The sequence below is a fragment of the Salvelinus namaycush genome, chromosome 29, assembly GCF_016432855.1.
Source record: "Salvelinus namaycush isolate Seneca chromosome 29, SaNama_1.0, whole genome shotgun sequence".
Lineage (NCBI taxonomy): Eukaryota > Metazoa > Chordata > Actinopteri > Salmoniformes > Salmonidae > Salvelinus > Salvelinus namaycush.
The window spans coordinates 7,838,999-7,857,254 of record NC_052335.1 but is presented as its reverse complement, the minus strand read 5'-3'; the positions used below and the strand labels follow the sequence as shown (position 1 = coordinate 7,857,254).

The 18,256-nt window shown below is 43.0% G+C and overlaps 1 protein-coding gene and 1 non-coding gene across 2 annotated transcripts; one reads left to right on the top strand and one right to left on the bottom strand.

Moving 5' to 3' along the window:
* Positions 1–7,889: 7,889 nt before the first annotated feature.
* On the bottom strand, positions 7,890–8,176 carry LOC120024629. The gene has a single exon (XR_005472881.1).
* Positions 8,177–8,791: 615 nt separating this feature from the next.
* Positions 8,792–16,560, top strand: LOC120024116 (glutaredoxin-related protein 5, mitochondrial-like). The gene is made up of 2 exons (XM_038968263.1): positions 8,792–9,241; positions 15,698–16,560. Exons 1-2 carry the CDS (start codon positions 8,932–8,934, stop codon positions 15,868–15,870), a joined length of 483 nt encoding a protein of 160 aa, XP_038824191.1. The 5' UTR covers positions 8,792–8,931; the 3' UTR covers positions 15,871–16,560.
* Positions 16,561–18,256: the final 1,696 nt, after the last annotated feature.

Genomic DNA, 18,256 nt, shown 5'->3' with positions numbered 1-18,256 from the left:
GAGAGCCACCCCACCCACCTTCCTCCAGCAGTGTGAGGGCAGACAGCATAGCCTCTCCCCGCTCCTCGGTCGCATGCCCCAACCCCAAGGTTGTGAGCAGCTCGGTCCAGGTGAAAGTGCCAGGGCCAGAGACCCTGGAGAGAAGACCAGGACCTGCATCCCTAAACGAGGTCCTGAACAGGGCCGAGACCAGGCCCAGGGGGAAAAATAGGAGGCTGTGGCCCAGCCGGCTGCTGGCAAGGTCATGGTCGGGGCTGAAGGCCAGGGCAACATTGTGTCCAGCTGCTGCTGCTGGGGGCCCTGGCCCTCCTCTCCTCCCCTGGCGGTCCTCTGGGTGGGTTCTCTAGCAGTGCTGCCAAGGCACTGAATAGTATGCCTAAGAGCCCAGATAGCACTGTAAGCCATGTTATGCTGTTCATTATTAACACTTAACATTAACACATGGTGAGTGGGTAGCAGAGAGACACTCAGTCCCCAGATGGCCCCTGGCCCCTTCTCATCGCTGCCTGCTGTGTGTTTGCTGTTTACACTCAGAGATGAGCTGAGAAACTTTTTTTAAACTTTGTTTTATGTAACATTCCCTTCAGTGGTAGACCCTCTGCTGCACTGACTTCATACACAAACTCCCAGCCAAATAAATGTGTTTATCCAAAGTATGAACAACATCTGTCATTAACCATTTACTGTATTTTGACTGTGGACAATGGAGCACACACCCATTCTTTTTCAAATATATTTATATATATGCACACACATACACACATTCAAGGTATGCTTATGTTCACAGAAGATAAAAGTAATGTAATAATCAAAATTACACATCAAATATGATCAAAGTTTTCTTTTTAATTAACCCCCAATGTTCAGCTCATTATTTGAATGTGTTTGCAGCTTGTTAATACCAGTACGTCTGTTGAAATGTCAATGTGCTTATTAATCACTGCTTGCTTGAACTCACAATGAGACCCATGCTAATTAACTACCTGGCAGTCAGTTTGTTACCAGCACTGGAACTAATCTGAGAGACACGACTTACCTGGCCTTATGTTGCCATCTTGTGGCTGAGAATACACTAGTGTAATTAACTTAGTTCGGTTGGACTGCGGTTGCTTTGTTGAACTCATTTTATTAAGAGGTCTAGATTAGAGAAAGACAACCCAGACATCCTGCATCCCTAAACGAGGTCCTGAACTGACAGCGCTCTCAATTTGTTGAGTTCATAGGCATGTACCTTAAACTGGTAACTTTGTCAAAATTATATTCACAAGTGTAACCATGATTTAATTGAGTCTGAGGTGTCTGTTGAACAGAAGTACAGATGGCGAGGATGAAGAGACAGTAAAGAATCCACAGAACCAGCAGCAGCTCCAGCTCTGACATCACACCACAAGGGGGCGCTACATTCCTAGAAATAACACCATCACTGAAAGACCAGAGAAACAGCCAACATAAATGATTGAAACCTGGTGACAACCAGAGCATTGAATTTACCTCGAGTTAACTGAAGGCAATTCCTTGAGACAATTGCAGTGTCGGTGTAATGTTCCGAGTAGAGAATATTCACTGTATGAATGAACATAAGGCACTGCATCTCAGTGCAAGAGGCTGTCCCTGGTCCCTGGTTCAAATCCAGGCTGAATGACATCCGGCCGTGATTTGGAGTCCCATAGGGCGGTGCACAATTGGCCCAGCGTCGTCCGGGGTAGGCAGTCATTGTAAATAAGAATTTGTTCTTAACAGACTTGCCTGGTTAAATAAAAGTAAAATAATCTTCATTCACAACCTCTCCTTTCTCCACCTATTCTCCAAAGCCATCCTCTGCATTCACATCTTCCTCCAACCTCTGCCATCTTATCTATGTCTAGCCATTTCTCCTGTCTTTTGTGACATCTAGCCTCTCCTGCTTAGGGACTGTGTGCTTTCCCTCCCGCTGCTCCTGGTTACTGCCCTGTCCAGCCTCCTCCTATTCCGATCCCACCTCTTCAGAGCTCTTCTCTACCTCTAAGTTCTTTATTTTCCTCCTCTTCTACACTCATTTCTTATTTTACACAGTCATGCAACTTGTCACTGTCCTGTACAATTTCTTCCCTGAGATAATCATCCTCGTCACTCCACTTCTTCTTTCTCCTCTTCACTGTTTTCGTGCTCCTCCTCGCCAAAGTCACCCTCCTCCCTCAAAGCTGTATCATCTTCTTTCTCCTCCTTCAGCACTCACCTCTTCCTCCACAACCACGCTCCAACCTCTGCCATCGCTCTGTCGTCCATCTATTTCTCTGTCTCTTTCCTGTTGCTCAGGGACTGTGTTTCCTGCTGTTTGTCACCATCTTCTCCAATATCCTCCTCCTTCACAACCTTCTCCTCTTCAAAAGGTCTCTTCTCCACTCACTTCTTCCTTTAAATATTCCTGTTTGCCACTTCATTGTTAATGCTCTCCTGAATACAGCACAGTGTTCTGGTCTTTAGACTGGGCTCCCTCTCCTTTCTCAACAGCACCATTCCTCAGGGTGACTGACATCTCTATACGCTGTGGCTCACATTCAGCTTCACTGTCTATCACCTCTGTTACATTCAGATCTAATACCAACCGGGGGTTTGACTCCAAGCCACTCGCTGTCGGCTCTAACCCCGATATTACTCCGTAGAGCTTCCTTGTTCAGGTCCAGAACGTAGCTATACGCATTCTCGCCTGAGACAGTGTGTCGACACCTTTCTCTGGGAGAAGTTGTCCTCGTCCACACAGAGCTCGCTGTACGTCTGCTCCTCAGCGGTCTTCTCCATCCAGATCCACACGTCCTTGTCAGCAGAGTGTAGATTGAGATTTAGCAAGCCATTTGACTCAGTGTCAGTCACAGAGCTCCAAGTATCTTTACTCGGACCCAATGGGGCATTTGACCCCCTGGGAATCATAGTACTCCTGATACACTGATTCCAATCTCCCCTATGGTGCTTTGAGGGCCATGTTGTGAGAGAGAGTCATAATGGATACTGGATTGGGCAGACAAAATGTGTTCAGCCAAGGGAGAGGGGGTTATCTGGGTCTCCACTACAGGGCTGGAGGTCATCATCATCCATGGCAGTTGCTCCCTGGTCCTCTCCCAAACCAGAGACAGAATCCAGGTCTGGGCATCTGGTGGAATCAGAGGTCTGGTCAGGGTTGGGGACAGTGCTCTCTGCTGGGTTGAAGGTCTCTGGTGTTGGTTAGTATAGTCTCTGAACAGGATTAAGCTCATGTCAAAGTCAGATGCACTGACCTATTGAAAAACAAATATAATAATTGAAAGAAGCCCTTATTATTGTATTTTATTAAGAGCCACTGTCTTGTCAAAGGCTTGTAAAGAATATTGCCCTATACATGTAAATGGTTGTTGGTAAAGCAACATTTGAAAGAATAGCGTAGTGTGGAACAATTAGACATGACATTCATCCAGCCCAGGGTAGTTTTCTAGGAACTGGGACAGGTTATGGACTGCTCATCTGGAGTAGTGTGTGTGACTACTCTATTAGCAAAAAGAAACAAGATATTACTCAGCAGAGACTTGTGTCTACTGATGATATACAGTACATTGTTGTGCAGCAAGAGCCACTGGGTTCATCTCGATGCTTGGTTTCCACTGTGTATTAACAAGGGAGTTCACTCTGTAGGATGTCAGTCTTATCGTCAGGCTCCAGTAGTGGTGGGATCCCCCAGGCCATGCCATCCTGAAGGCTTCCTCTACATTCTCCCTGGACAGTGTGTCTCATGTCCACTAGGCCTGGATCTATCGACTTAACCAGAGCCAGGAAGGAAAGGCCACTGCACCACAATAAATAAGGGATAGACCATTTGTTTACTGTGGGGAATGCACAACATAGGCTACTGTACCAACAAAACAATGTACAGTAGGCCTATATCAGAACACCTCCAGTGAAACATGGCCAATATTAGACCTCCAACACAGTAGGGCTGATGGATCCTTACCAGTTTACACCCTGTCAGTTCCTCCAGTAAAGCCATGAGGACCCTGAATGTCTGTGAACAGGTCCTCCATTTCCAGATAAAGGGCACACTGGGAGAAAAAATATATATACTTTTTTTTTGGATCCACATCTGATATCAATTTTTCCCGCTACAGTGGTCCTGAGTGACACACTACTCAGCTCATCAGTCAAATATAAAATGTCAGGACTACAACTGAAGAGGACTAGACAGTTGGTTAGTGTAGTTTCAGAGGGTGTGCCTCAACTCCAACCCTGTCCAAGTGCATATTTAGCTGCCTGGTGAAAGTCTTCTGGATAGCTTCCCTCTCACCTGAGAGATATGTTTGATGATGTGCCATTCTGCTGGCATTATCACAGACACTGCAGAGAAAGTTCACACTGAAATAAAAACGTGCATTGTTTTCATATGTGATGTTTTGAACACGACCGCGCTGTAAAGGGTGCAGAGAGTAGGAAAGAACAGGCAAAGCCCTACAGGTGATGGTGCAACGCACAAAAATATTAAATAAGGACAAATGTGAATGCATATCCATAACAGTCTATTAAAATACAATCTCAATTGAGAAAGTTTGACTTTATTGAATGCGATTGTTTCTCTTTCAACACCATCTGATAAAAAAAAATATCTGATAGATTTCATCAAGCCAAGGACTGATAGGAAACTGATTGTTTGAGGAAAAAGATGTGGGAATCAACAAGGACAGGTCTATTAAATTATTCAAATTAGCTTGAAGCACATTCAGTCGCCGATCACTTATTTCTCCAATAGATTCTTCGGTTTCAAAGAGATTTGCATTCGTCTGCCTTGCCATCAGGACGCTTGGAGATGTCAGACCCTAACGTGAAGAATATCCACATTTTACATGTTCAGGCTGAACAGGACTAACAACGTCTAACAAAGTGGTGAAATAACTTGTTATTTAGTTCCACACCAGTAAAAAAACAAGTTGTGTCGTGTCAAACAGAGAATCTAACCTGAACACACTAGAACTCGTCTACGTTATAACCCGTCCTAGGGCGTAATCACAATTAACCTGAACCTGGTAATGTAGGCCTGTCATATACAATATCTATCTATACACACACAAAAGTATATGGACACCCCTTCAAATTTGTGGATTCGGCTATTTCATTGCTGTCAGGTATATAAAAATCGAGCACACAGCCAGGCAATCTCCATAGACAAACATTGGCAGTAGAAAAGCCTCACTGAAGAGCTCCGTTACTTTCAACGTGGCACCATCATAGGATTCCACTTATCTAACAAGTCAGTTCATAAAATGTCTGCCCTGCAAGAGCTGCCCCAGTCAACTGTAAGTGCTGTTATTGTGAAGTGGAAATGTCTAGGAGCTACAACAGCTCAAGCGCGTGAAATGATATAGTCTGTCTTCGGTTGCAACACTCACTACCAAACTGCCTCTGTACGCAACATCTGCAGAAGAACTGTTAGTCGGGAGCTTCATGAAATGGGTTTCCATGGCCGAGCAGCCGCACACAAGCCCAAGATCACCATGCGCAATGCCAAGCGTTGGCTGGAGTGGTGTAAAGCTCGCCACCATTGGACTCTGGAGCAGGGGAACTGCGTTTTCTGGAGTGCTGATTCAAGCTTCACCATGTCAGTCAAACAGACAAATCTGCATTTGGCGGATGCCAGGAAAACACCACATGCCCCAATGCGCAGTGCCAACTGTAAAGTTTGGTGGAGGAGGAATAATGGTTTGGGGTTGTTTTACATGTTTGGGCTAGACCCCTTAGTTCTAGTGAAGGGAAATCGTAACGCTACTGCATACAATGTTGACATTCTAGACGATTCTGTGCTTCCAACTTTCTGGTAAGTTGGGGAAAGGCCCTTTCCTATTTCAGAATGACAATGCCCCTGTGCACAAGGCGAGGTCCATACAGAAATTGTTTATCAAGATCGGTGTGGAAGAACTTGACTGGCCTGCACAGAGCCCTTACCGTAACCCCGTCGAACACCTTTGGTATGAATTGGAACGCTGACGGCAAGCTAGGCCTAATCGCCCAACAGAGACTGACCTCACGAATGCTCTTGTGGCTGAATGGAAGCAAGTCCCTGTAGAAATGTTTCAACATCTAGTGGAAAGCCTTCCTAGAAGAGTGGAGGCTGTTAACGCAGCAAGGAGGGGACTAATAAGCTGTTTGACGAGCATGTGTCCACATACTTTTGGTCATGCATTCAAACTTGTAGTAAACTATATCTATACAAGAAACAAATGGTGGAGTTTACATGCAGATATATAGACCCTGCCTCTTGTTTGTTGAAAATCTCAAACTTATGTTAATCAGAAACACAATGCAGAAGGGAAATTAGCAAACGTTTATCTGAACATAAACAGTTCTGATCTGGATTAACAGCTGAGGAACCTAAAACTACAGTATGTGGCTGCACAAGTTTTGCATATAAAATTAGACACTTGACGATTTCAGATGGCCTCAGAAAATGTACACAAAAAAGAGTAAACTGAAGTCAATTCTGGAGGTAACTATTGAAAAAGAAAAGGTTCCACACCCACAGAGACATATTCTGGTAGCAGCTTCAGAGGGTGGTTTGTGTCTTTATCCAGATTACAGAAGTATGGGAAAACTTTTCCATAGATGTGTGTGAACGTGTTCTCTGTTGACTGGGTAGGAGAAAGAGACTTCCACAGTCCAGCTGTACTCTGATCCTCATGCTTCACTGTGAGGGATCCCTAAAGGAGGACAGGAGAGATCGCTCTGAAACACAGACAGAGAGAGAGAGAGAGAGAGAGAGAGAGAGAGAGAGAGAGAGAGAGAGAGAGAGAGAGAGAGAGAGAGAGAGAGAGAGAGAGAGAGAGAGAGAGAGAGAGAGAGAGAGAGAGAGAGAGAGAGAGAGAGAGAGAGAGAGAGAGAGAGAGAGAGAGAGAGAGAGAGAGAGAGAGAGAGAGAGAGAGAGAGAGAGAGAGAGAGAGAGAGAGAGAGAGAGAGAGAGAGAGAGAGAGAGAGAGAGAGAGAGAGAGAGAGAGAGAGAGAGAGAGAGAGAGAGAGAGAGAGAGAGAGAGAGAGAGAGAGAGAGAGAGAGAGAGAGAGAGAGAGAGAGAGAGAGAGAGAGAGAGAGAGAGAGAGAGAGAGAGAGAGAGAGAGAGAGAGAGAGAGAGAGAGAGAGAGAGAGAGAGAGAGAGAGAGAGAGAGAGAGAGAGAGAGAGAGAGAGAGAGAGAGAGAGAGAGAGAGAGAGAGAGAGAGAGAGAGAGAGAGAGAGAGAGAGAGAGAGAGAGAGAGAGAGAGAGAGAGAGAGAGAGAGAGAGAGAGAGAGAGAGAGAGAGAGAGAGAGAGAGAGAGAGAGAGAGAGAGAGAGAGAGAGAGAGAGAGAGAGAGAGAGAGAGAGAGAGAGAGAGAGAGAGAGAGAGAGAGAGAGAGAGAGAGAGAGAGAGAGAGAGAGAGAGAGAGAGAGAGAGAGAGAGAGAGAGAGAGAGAGAGAGAGAGAGAGAGAGAGAGAGAGAGAGAGAGAGAGAGAGAGAGAGAGAGAGAGAGAGAGAGAGAGAGAGAGAGAGAGAGAGAGAGAGAGAGAGAGAGAGAGAGAGAGAGAGAGAGAGAGAGAGAGAGAGAGAGAGAGAGAGAGAGAGAGAGAGAGAGAGAGAGAGAGAGAGAGAGAGAGAGAGAGAGAGAGAGAGAGAGAGAGAGAGAGAGAGAGAGAGAGAGGAGAGAGAGAGAGAGAGAGAGAGAGAGAGAGAGAGAGAGAGAGAGAGAGAGAGAGAGAGAGAGAGAGAGAGAGAGAGAGAGAGAGAGAGAGAGAGAGAGAGAGAGAGAGAGAGAGAGAGAGAAGGGTTTTTAAAAAAGTAGGACAAAGAAGGTCATTGAATTCCAAAGCTGGGTCAGCCAACAGCTGGTGAGGGCCAAAGACTGGATCCCAACTTTACAGATACTAGTGATAGGATGTGGCAACTCGACAGTGCATGACAGGAAAATCTTCCCCTTGCAAACAATGTCTGGTTACCGCACATGGCTTTTTCTTCCTGCTTCAAGAAAGGTGAGGGTACATGTGGTTCCGTCACCGCCGTGGAAAGCAGGGTTCTCCGTAGAGAATCTGTCCAAGGAACATCGCACGTGAAACTCCTGAACCTCCAGAAGTCACGCCTTAGCTTCCTTATTTTACTTTATGCAACCTTGTTTCGCCACAAGCAATTGTCCTTGCAAGAGTATATCACAAGGTTGCAAATGGATGTGCATCTTTAGCATGTTACACGACCAGCAAGACACAGCCACAGGCCCTGGGGTGTAAGTATTAGTCCTAACTAATATTCAGCTAGGTAGTTCCCTCCCCGTTCCGTTTACTTCGGATTATGACATTTTATGCAACAGAATCGGCGCCCCAATACTTACATATAACTAGTTACCTACTCCCACACAAACAAACCCCAACATTTCCCATCAACTTCTGTTGTGAAAATATATAAAGCACCGTTTTCATAGCAATACAATTAGTATAGCGCTACTCATACAATTGTACAAACCTGTGTCGAATGTATGCATGGTTTCCCTCTACAATCTTCGTTTAAACTGTTCTGTTCTTACCGGAAGCGGAAGCCACTAATGACGTCGTATAACCGGAAGCTTATTTTCACATATTACGTTAAAACCTTTAAGAATTACAAATTGTCAGACGATTTTGTTAAATATATATATATATTATCTAGAACTATAATTATTATTAAATAAAATGTTTTCGTAAGTTATTTCTTCACCCACGCTTGTGTAACGATTGTTATTGCCGTGTACGTGAACCAATGGCAAACGTGCCGGAATTTATGCTGTCCAATCAACCTTCAGATGTAGTTGCTTCCATCTTGACATATCGAGGTTGATATTTGCGTCTGAACTGAACTAAAAAAAACATAGACTTTGTACTGTCTTTGGCTAAACTGTGTTGCTGTCTGTAATTTAACACAATATTTTGCTAAAGTCTAACGAAAACCATGAACAACCTAATTCGGTCAACTGTTCGCTGTTTTCGGTTGAGTTCTTCGGTCTATCCACCGAGGCAAGTTTATGGACAAAATGTGTTGTTGCCAACATTGAAGTCTTCCGCCCGGCTCATGTGTTCGGCGCCCTTACAGAAAGATCTTGGCGATATGGTGAAAAAAGACAAGGTGGTGGTGTTTATGAAAGGGACGCCTGCCCAGCCGATGTGTGGCTTCAGTAATGCCGTGGTTCAGATCTTGAGGATGCATGGTGTGAATGAATATGCTGCATATAACGTGTTGGATGACCAGGATCTCAGACAAGGTCAGTACAGCTAGCTACCGTTACAGCTATAACGTAAGCTATAGCTACTGTCACTTTTTACTTCCTATACTAGAGTATTAGCCTACTTTTTTTTTTTATCTCGCCTTTATATATTTGACATTTTTTATAGAAATGGTTTCAGTAAAATTACTCATCTCAATGTGCCTGGCTGTATGTATGGTACATCAATCACCCTGTCCAAAAGTAGTTGTGCGCCTTTTAAAATGGTATAGTAGGTTCAAAGTTTTATCTGTGTTCTGCAGCAGGACAAAGAGGGCGTGGTTCATGTCAACGTTAAGACTACTTATGTGCTGACATTTATTAGGCTTGTATTAGCCTTTTCTGTGACTAGGTAGTATCCTTCATTTTTACCATGGCTGTTGCTATTCAATGGGTCTAGGAGAGACATTGTGTAGCAGCCTGAACATAGGGAAATGCCTACTTCCAACATAAGTGTGTCAGTTGTGGTAGATTCATCTTGCAACACCCGGCACACTGCTGAAATTGGGACATAATACTAATAGGCTGACCACACTGCTCGCGTTGCAAAATAAATGTAGAAATCTATGTTATTCTATTATTGCACCCACACTGCACGAGTGTCTGCGTTGCCAAGTGCTAAAATAGAAGTCCTTTCTATTTCTGACGCAGATCGCACGGCAAGTCCTGCCTCTCCCATCTCCTCATTGGTTTATAGAAGCAGGTACCCATGTGCCATCTCCTCATTGGTTATACCCACGTGGGTGATTTGAAAGATGAACTCTGTTGCTGGTCGGTGTAGTAATACTATGAAAGTTTAGATGCCAATTACCATATAAGTTCAAAGATGGAAAAAGCCTGGAAGGAGGAGAGATGACTGGAAACGATTTGGTTGACCGTTTTTATGTGTGGATTAATTGTCGGAGTAGAGGACCTTGTGCATTTCAGGTAAAATAACAACTCAATGTTTATATCCCAGGACAAATTAGCTAGCAACAGCAAGCTAGCTAAATAGAACAAATTAGCTAGCAAGTGCAAGCTAACTAGCTAAATTGCCATAAATGTTTAATGCTTTTCAACCTGTTCCCAAATTAATGTAATTGGTTCAGAGTTTGTTTTGATATTTTAACCTGCATGTTGTGATCGCGTTTGGTGTAGGGGGACAAAATAAATGAATGCACGATGGCACACACGCACAGCCGGTTTGGGTTCCGTGTTAAGATGGTGCCGTACTGTAGAGCAGCCGTTTTGCGAGCTCCGACCCAACTTTGCTATTTTGTGATTATTTTGCCATTTATTGATACTTTATTTTCACGCAATGTATCTGCTGTCATTTCTTATAACCGACAATAACTTTTGAACATCAGATGGGCTGTTACTTAACTCAATTCTTACTTCGACTCTTTCTGTAATTCCGACCCAATTTTCGGGGTATCCAAGAGGAAACGCCGGCGTTAGAGGCAAGAGAGGAGGAGTCCCTTCGAGGTTAAGGCAGAACCGGCCACCTCCTCCCTCCATTTTATTGGCCAATCACTTGATAATAAGATGGATGACCTCCGATCACGGATTTGCCACCAAAAGGACTCTCGTAACTGCAATATTCTCTGCTTTTCTGAAACAACATAAACCCCATGGGGAAGGGTTTGCCGTTTCATCAACAACAAATGGTGTGTTGACTCGAGAGCAGTGTAAGTCTTGACCCATTGTTCACCCATCTTGGTGTACCTGATGGTCAAATGCCGACCCTTCTACCTACCGAGGGAGTTTTCAGCTGTTATCATGACAGTTATATACATTCCACCTCAGGACATGACAAATAACAAGCTGGGACTTAACAAACTGTACAAGGCTATAAATAAGTAGCAAAACTTGCACCCGGAGGCTAACTACTTTCTTTAAAGTTTTATGCCAGACTACACCTATTGGTGTATTGCCTCCACCTATTGTATGGGATATTGAAACAACAAAAAATAATATACTCCATTGCTGGAAGGGGGGTTGAGATAATACAAAAATCTAACAACCATCCCACTCCTTCAGTCACATTCAAATCACATCCTTACTCAAGCTGCCTGTGAGGACCGAGCATTCATCGACAGGATTCCTTGTAATGCCTCTGCAGTAAAGTCCCTGAGTCCCAAAAAACACTCAGCCGCACTCACAATGATGTCTATTTTCTCTGTTTCCCCCTCCGTTTGCGTTGTGCAGTTGATAACCGAAGTAATAAACTCAAACAAAGTCCACCGTAACATGCAGCATGTCAGGAACCATCTTGTCTCTATTCTTACTACCATTACTTCTTCAACTTCACGCCTTTCTTCTACTCTTCTCAATGCCTCCGGATAGGAGACATTCTGGACAGACCTTATTCTTGCCACCTCTGTCTCCTTCACCCTAACAGGACACTTCAGAAATGCAGGTGCATGTTCACCACCACAATTGCAGCATTTAGGCTCAGCTGGCATATAATTTTCCTCCTGTCTACATACACATGACCAAATAATTTACATTTGTCACTGCATGGGTTTGGGCACGAAGGCACTCACAGGGAATCTCATATAACCCAAATACACATAAGGGAGAAACAATGGAATGGATGGAGTGGGCTTCCGCACTCCGTCTACCATGTGGGTCAGTCATTGTGCACCAACCACTTGATCCCACTCTTCACGTATATACTTTGCATTTACTTCTAGCGCCACCCCAGACATAACACCTTTGATAGGCGCCCTGATTCGAAGAGCCACACAGGATACATTCCAATCCGACGTCTTCTTGATGCACAAAGCGCGCTCCTTCTGTTCCATAGAAATGCAAAAAAAGTAAATAAGCCCACTTCTTGTTATTCTCATCGACGCCACCTTATCCAACACATCTACAATTTTAATAGTGACTTCAAATGGATCTCCCAGGTAACAATATCAATCAAAAACCCTTATTCCAACCAAAAAGACTTAGAACTAGGTTTGGATTTACTAGTTTCCACTACCATCTCCTTTTGCATTCACCACTGTAATCCAATTCTTCTCACTGTCATCTACGCTCGACACGTCATCTAATTCAAACAGAACATCCACTTCCGCCAGGCTGCCTTCCTTGTTGCTAGTAATTTTAATTATGCATCATTAAGACGCTTGATTCCCAATTTCCATTAACAGGTCTCCTTTGCCAATAGGGGCGATAAAGTCCACTGTTACTCTAGCCACAAGTAAGCATACAAGGTCCTCCATATCGGCAAATCAGATCATGACTCCGTACTCCTGCTTCCTTTTTTACAAGCAGACCCTCAAACAGGAAGTACCCGTGATTCGCTTTGTCGAGAAATGGTCATCAGAATTAGACATTACGCTAGCGCTGATTGGAATATGTTCAGAGACTCTGCCGATAACATCGACGAACTAACCACCTCGTCCCTAGCTTTGTTAGGAAATGCATCCGCGACGTCCCCACAGTGAAGGTTCGCTGCTTCCCCAATCAAAAGCCCTGGATTAACACAGGTTGTCGCTAAGATAAAGGACAGGGCTACCACACACAGGACTATCGCAGACAACGTCCCGCTATGACCTCCGCAGAGTCATCAAACAAGGTAAAGGACAATCTAGGAATAAAGGCTCTGATACCTGACGCATGTGGCAGATCTACAGTCTATTACGGATTACAAAGAAAGACCCAGCTGTGATCTGCCCAGCGATACCTCTACCAGAGGAACTGAATGCATTTTATTCATGGTTCGACAATAACACCGTGAAGTGCGAGAAGGCCACCACCAACCTAGAGGCTGATCTCACTCTGAGGCCGTCGTGAGTAGGGTCTTAAATCATGTCAACACTCAAGGCCGTGGGGCCGGACGGTATTCCAGGGTGTGTTTTCAGAGCATGTGCAGAATAGCTGGCAGGCATATTTCCGGTCATTTTCAACCTCTCCTTATCTCTGTAATCCCCACGTCTTAAGCTGACCACAATCATTCCTGTTCCCAAGAACACTAAGGCTTCATGCCACAATGACTACCACCCTATAGCACGGACATCTGTAATCATGAAGTACTTTAAAAGGCTGATTATGGCACACGTCAACCACAACCTCTCCCTCAATGTCAGTAAGACCAAGGAGTCCACACACGTGCACAGTCATGAATAAGGCATGAAAGGTTTGGCATGGGCCCTCAAATCCTCAATGTTCTACAGCTGCACCATTAAGAGCATCTTGACTGGCTGCATCACAGCTTCGCATGGCAACAGCACCACTCTCGATCGCATGGCCCTACAAAGGGTGGTGTGGACAGGCCAGTACATCACTGGGGCCAAGCCCCCTGCCATCCAGAACCTCTAAATCAGGCGATGTCAAAGGAAAGCCCAGGAAATCGTTAGACTCCAGCCACCCAATAGACAATTCTCTGCTTCCGCACAGCAAGAGGTACCGGTACATCAGGTCTGACATCAATTGGCTCCTGAACAGCTTCTATCCCCAAGTCACAAGACTGCTAAATAGCTATCAAAATGGCTACACAGACTCTGTTGACACTTTTTTTGCACTGTCTCTATGCATACACAGAACTCTACACACTCGCGCACACTGACACAACGACACACACACTCCATTTGCTCAAACACAACATGCACACACATTTATACTTACTCTACACACGCTCACACACACACACTCACATACAATCATCATATATGCGGCTGCTACTCTGTTTATCTCATATCCTGATGCCTAGTCACCTTACCCCTATAAATATCTACCTCCATTGCTCCAGTATCCCTGCACATTGTAAATATTGTATTAGAACTGACCCTGTATATAGCTTACTTGGTTCTTGTGTTCTTATTTTTATTTCTCGTGTGTTCTTGTTCTACCTTTATGTTATTTTTAGTATTATTGATTATGGCATTGTTGGGTTTAGAAAGAAAGGGATTTCAGTGTACTTGTGCACGTGACATTTAAAACTTTAAACTAGAGGTTGACCGATTCTGATTTTTCAGAGCCGATACCGATTATTGGAGGACCAAAAAAAGCCGATACCGATTAATCGGACAATTTTTTATTTTTTAAATATATATGTATTTGTAATAATGACAATTACAACAATACTGAATGAACACTTTTATTTTAACTTAATATAATACATAAATAAAAATTGATTTAGTCTCAAATAAATAATGAAACATGTTCAATTTGGTTTAAATATTGCAAAAGCACAGTGTTGGTGAAGAAAGTAGAAGTGCAATATGTGCCATGTAAAAAAGCATGAGAACATATGAAAATATGAAAGCTGGTGGTTCCTTTTAACATGAGTCTTCCATATTCCCAGTTAAGAAGTTTTAGGTTGTAGTTATTATAGGACTATTTCTCTCTATACCATTTGTATTAAATATACCTTTGACTATTGGATGTTCTTATAGGCACTATAGTATTGCCAGCCTAATCTCGGGAGTTGATAGGCATGAAGTCATAAACAGCGCTGTGCTTGAAACATTGCGAAGAGCTGCTGGCAAACGCAGGAAAGTGCTGTTTGAATGAATGCTTACGACCCTGCTGCTGCTTACCCTGCTCAGTCAGACTGCTCTATCAAATATCTAATCATAGACTTAATTATAATATAATAAACACACATATGAGCCTTAGTTTCCAGATTTTACCATATTAATGACCTATCATTTCGAAAACAAAACATTTATTCTTTCAGTGAAATACGGAACCGTTCCGTATTTTATCGAACGGGTGGCATCCATAAGTCTAAATATTGCTGTTACATTGCACAACTTTCAATGTTATGTCATAATTATGTAAAATTCTGGCAAATTAATTACGGTCTTTGTCATGAAGAAATGGTCTTCACACAGTTCGCAACGAGCTGCCAAACTGCTGCATATACCCTGACTCTGCTTGCACAGAACGCAAAAGTGACACAATTTCCATAGTTAATATTGCCTGCTAACATGAATTTCTTTTAACTAAATATGCAGGTTTAAAAGAATATACTTGTGTATTGATTTTAAGAAAGGCATTGATGTTTATGGTTAGGTACATTGGTCCAAAGACGGTGATTTTTTGCACGTGTTAAATCATCACCCGTTTGGCGAAGTAGGCTGTGATTCGATAATAAATTAACAGGCACCGCATTGATAATTGCAACGCAGGACAAGCTAGTTAAACTAGTAATATCATCAACTATGTGTAGTTAACTTGTGAAGATTGATTGTTTTTAATGCTAGCTAGCAACTTACCTTGGCTCCTTGCTGCACTCGTGTAACAGGTGGTCAGCCTGCCACGCAGTCTCCTCGTGGAGTGCAATGTAATCGGCCATAATTGGTGTCCAAAAATACCGATTTGTTATGAAAACTTGAAATCGGCCCTAATTAATAGGCCATGCCGATTAATCGGTCGACCTCTACTTTAAACATAATGGAAGTGTTGGATGGATATTGGTAATAGTTACACATGTGAACTCTGTTTTATGTGTCTTTCTTACAGGAGTGAAGGACTTCTCCAACTGGCCCACAATCCCGCAGATTTTCTTAAACGGCGAGTTTGTGGGCGGCTGTGACATCTTCCTACAGATGCACCAGAACGGAGACCTGGTAGAGGAGCTCCAGAAGCTGGGGATCCGCTCTGCACTGCTGGATGCCGAAAAGGAATCCAAGTAGACAAACCCGTCGGTCGGTGTCGAGTCCAGAGAAAGCTAGAGGTTGACTGTATTGCCCAATCTCTGGTTGACGTTTAGGCCCGTTAACCCTGCACTTGTGTAGATCTGAGAAAATTGGTTAGATATACTTGTAAGCCATATAGGGGACGCTCCACCTTGTAAGTTCTCCAAAGACACTGGCAAGGTGGAGCTACTAGAATGTTGTTACATGCATTTGAGTCATTTAGCAGACACTCTTATCCACAGCGACTTACAGGAGAAAATAGAGTGAAGTGCCTTGCTCAAGGGCACATTGACAGATTTTTCACCTAGTTGAATCGGGGATTCAAACAAGCGGCCTTCCGGTTACTGGCCCAACGCTCTTAAACGCTAAGCTACATGTCCAGTAATTTCAGATCTACACAAGAGCCTAGGGGCGATTTGGGATCTGGCATTTGAAGTGGTGGCTGAGCCCCAGTGTCCCTTCCACAAGCCCTATAAGAAGGTGTGTGTGATACTATAGAACCTGCTGAAGACCAAACTGCACTCAGGTGACTAGGATAGAAGATGCCAAACCAACACCCATATGATATCTCCAAAACCCACTGCCTGTACAGTGCCTTCAGAAAGTATCCACACCCCTTGACTTTTTCTTTTTTACTGTTACAGCCTGAATTTAAAATTGATTACACACCATACCCCATAATGTCAAAGTGGAATTATGTTTTTAGACATTTTTACAAAATAATTAAAAATGAAAAGCTGAAATGTCTTGAGTCAATAAGTATTCAACCCCTTTGTTATGGTAAGCCTAAATACATTCAGGAGTAAAACATTTCTTCAGTTGCATTGACTCACTGTGTGTAATAATAGTGTTTAACATGATCGTTGAATGACTACCTCATCTCTGTACTTCTAACACACAATTATCTGTAAGGTCCCTCAGTCGAGCAGTGAATTTCAAACACAGATTCAACCACAATGGCCAAGAAGGTTTTCCAATGCCTTGCAAAGAATGGTACCTATGATGGGTAAACAAATGTCAACAGACATTGAATATTCCTTTGAGTATGGTGAAGTTATTAATTACACGTTGGATGGTATATCAATACTCCCAGTCACTACAAAGATACAGGGTCCTTCTTAACTCAGCTACTGAGGATGGATCAACAACATTGTCGTTACTCCACAATACTAACCAAAATGCCATGGTGAAAAGGAAGCCTGTACAGGATACAAATATTCCAAAACATGCATCCTGTTTGCAATTAGGCACTAAAGTAAAACTGCAAAAACTGGCCAGGAAATATCCTGAATACAAAATGTTGTGTTTCGGGCACGCACAACAAATCACTGAGTACCACTCTTCATATTTTCAAGCATGGTGGTCTCTGCATCATGTTATGGGTATGCTTGTCATCATCAAGGACTAGGGAGTTTTAAGGTAGCAAATAAACAGAGTAGAGCTAAGCACATGCAAAATTCGAGAGTAAACTCTGGTTTAGTCTGCTTTCCAACATACACTGGGAGGCAAATTCACCTTTCAGCAGGACAGTAACCTAAAACACGAGGCCAAATATACACTGGATTTGCTTACCAAGACCACATTGAATGTTCCTGTGTAGCTTATTTACAGTTTTGACTTAAATCGGCATGAAAATCTATGGCAAGACTTGAAAATGGCTGACTAGTAATGATCAACAACTAACTTGACAGAGCTGGAAGAATTTTAAAAAGATTCATGTGCAATTATTGACCTATCCAGGTGTGCAAAGATGATACTAAGATGTATTGACTCAGGGGTGTGAATACTTGTGTAAATGAGATTTCTGTATTTCATATTCAATGCATTTGCAATAATTTCTAAAAACATGTTTTCACTTTGTCGTTATGGGGTATTGTGTGTAGATGGTTAAGGGGGAAAAAACAAATACATTTTGAATTCGGGCTGTAACAAAATTTGGAATAAGTCGAGGTATGAATACTTTCTGAAGGCACTGTATATGTTTCGTTTTCAAATGCAGTATTTCACACTTATTTTCACTGAAGCATTTGTAGGTCCGCTCAAACGCAATAATCCACTTCCTCTTTTCTTTCTTCCTCAAGATGTTCACTTACCGGTATCCAGTTTAATTAGATAAGGGGAAAGTAATGTGATGGGTACCTTGCTTTTGTCTTGTTTAATTTGTCAACTCAGTAGTCATGTCAAGGAAGTAAGGGAGGTTACACTTTTTAAAGTATTCGAACAGGGTCCTACTTCCTGACAATCAATACATTTCCACCTGCTGCTTACATACATGTATTATCTAATGCTCATGTAGTACACTGTATATTTAATATATTTTACATTTAAAGGATATGTATTTGATCAATTAAATATTTTACAACACATGGGCAGTGTCCTGGAA

Excerpts from the sequence above, each read along its gene's own strand:
- LOC120024116 (XM_038968263.1), top strand. The coding sequence starts at position 8,932 with ATGAACAACCTAATTCGGTCAACTGTTCGCTGTTTTCGGTTGAGTTCT. Across the intron at positions 9,242-15,697 it reads TGACCAGGATCTCAGACAAG|GAGTGAAGGACTTCTCCAAC; the intron begins GTCAGTACAGCT and ends TCTTTCTTACAG.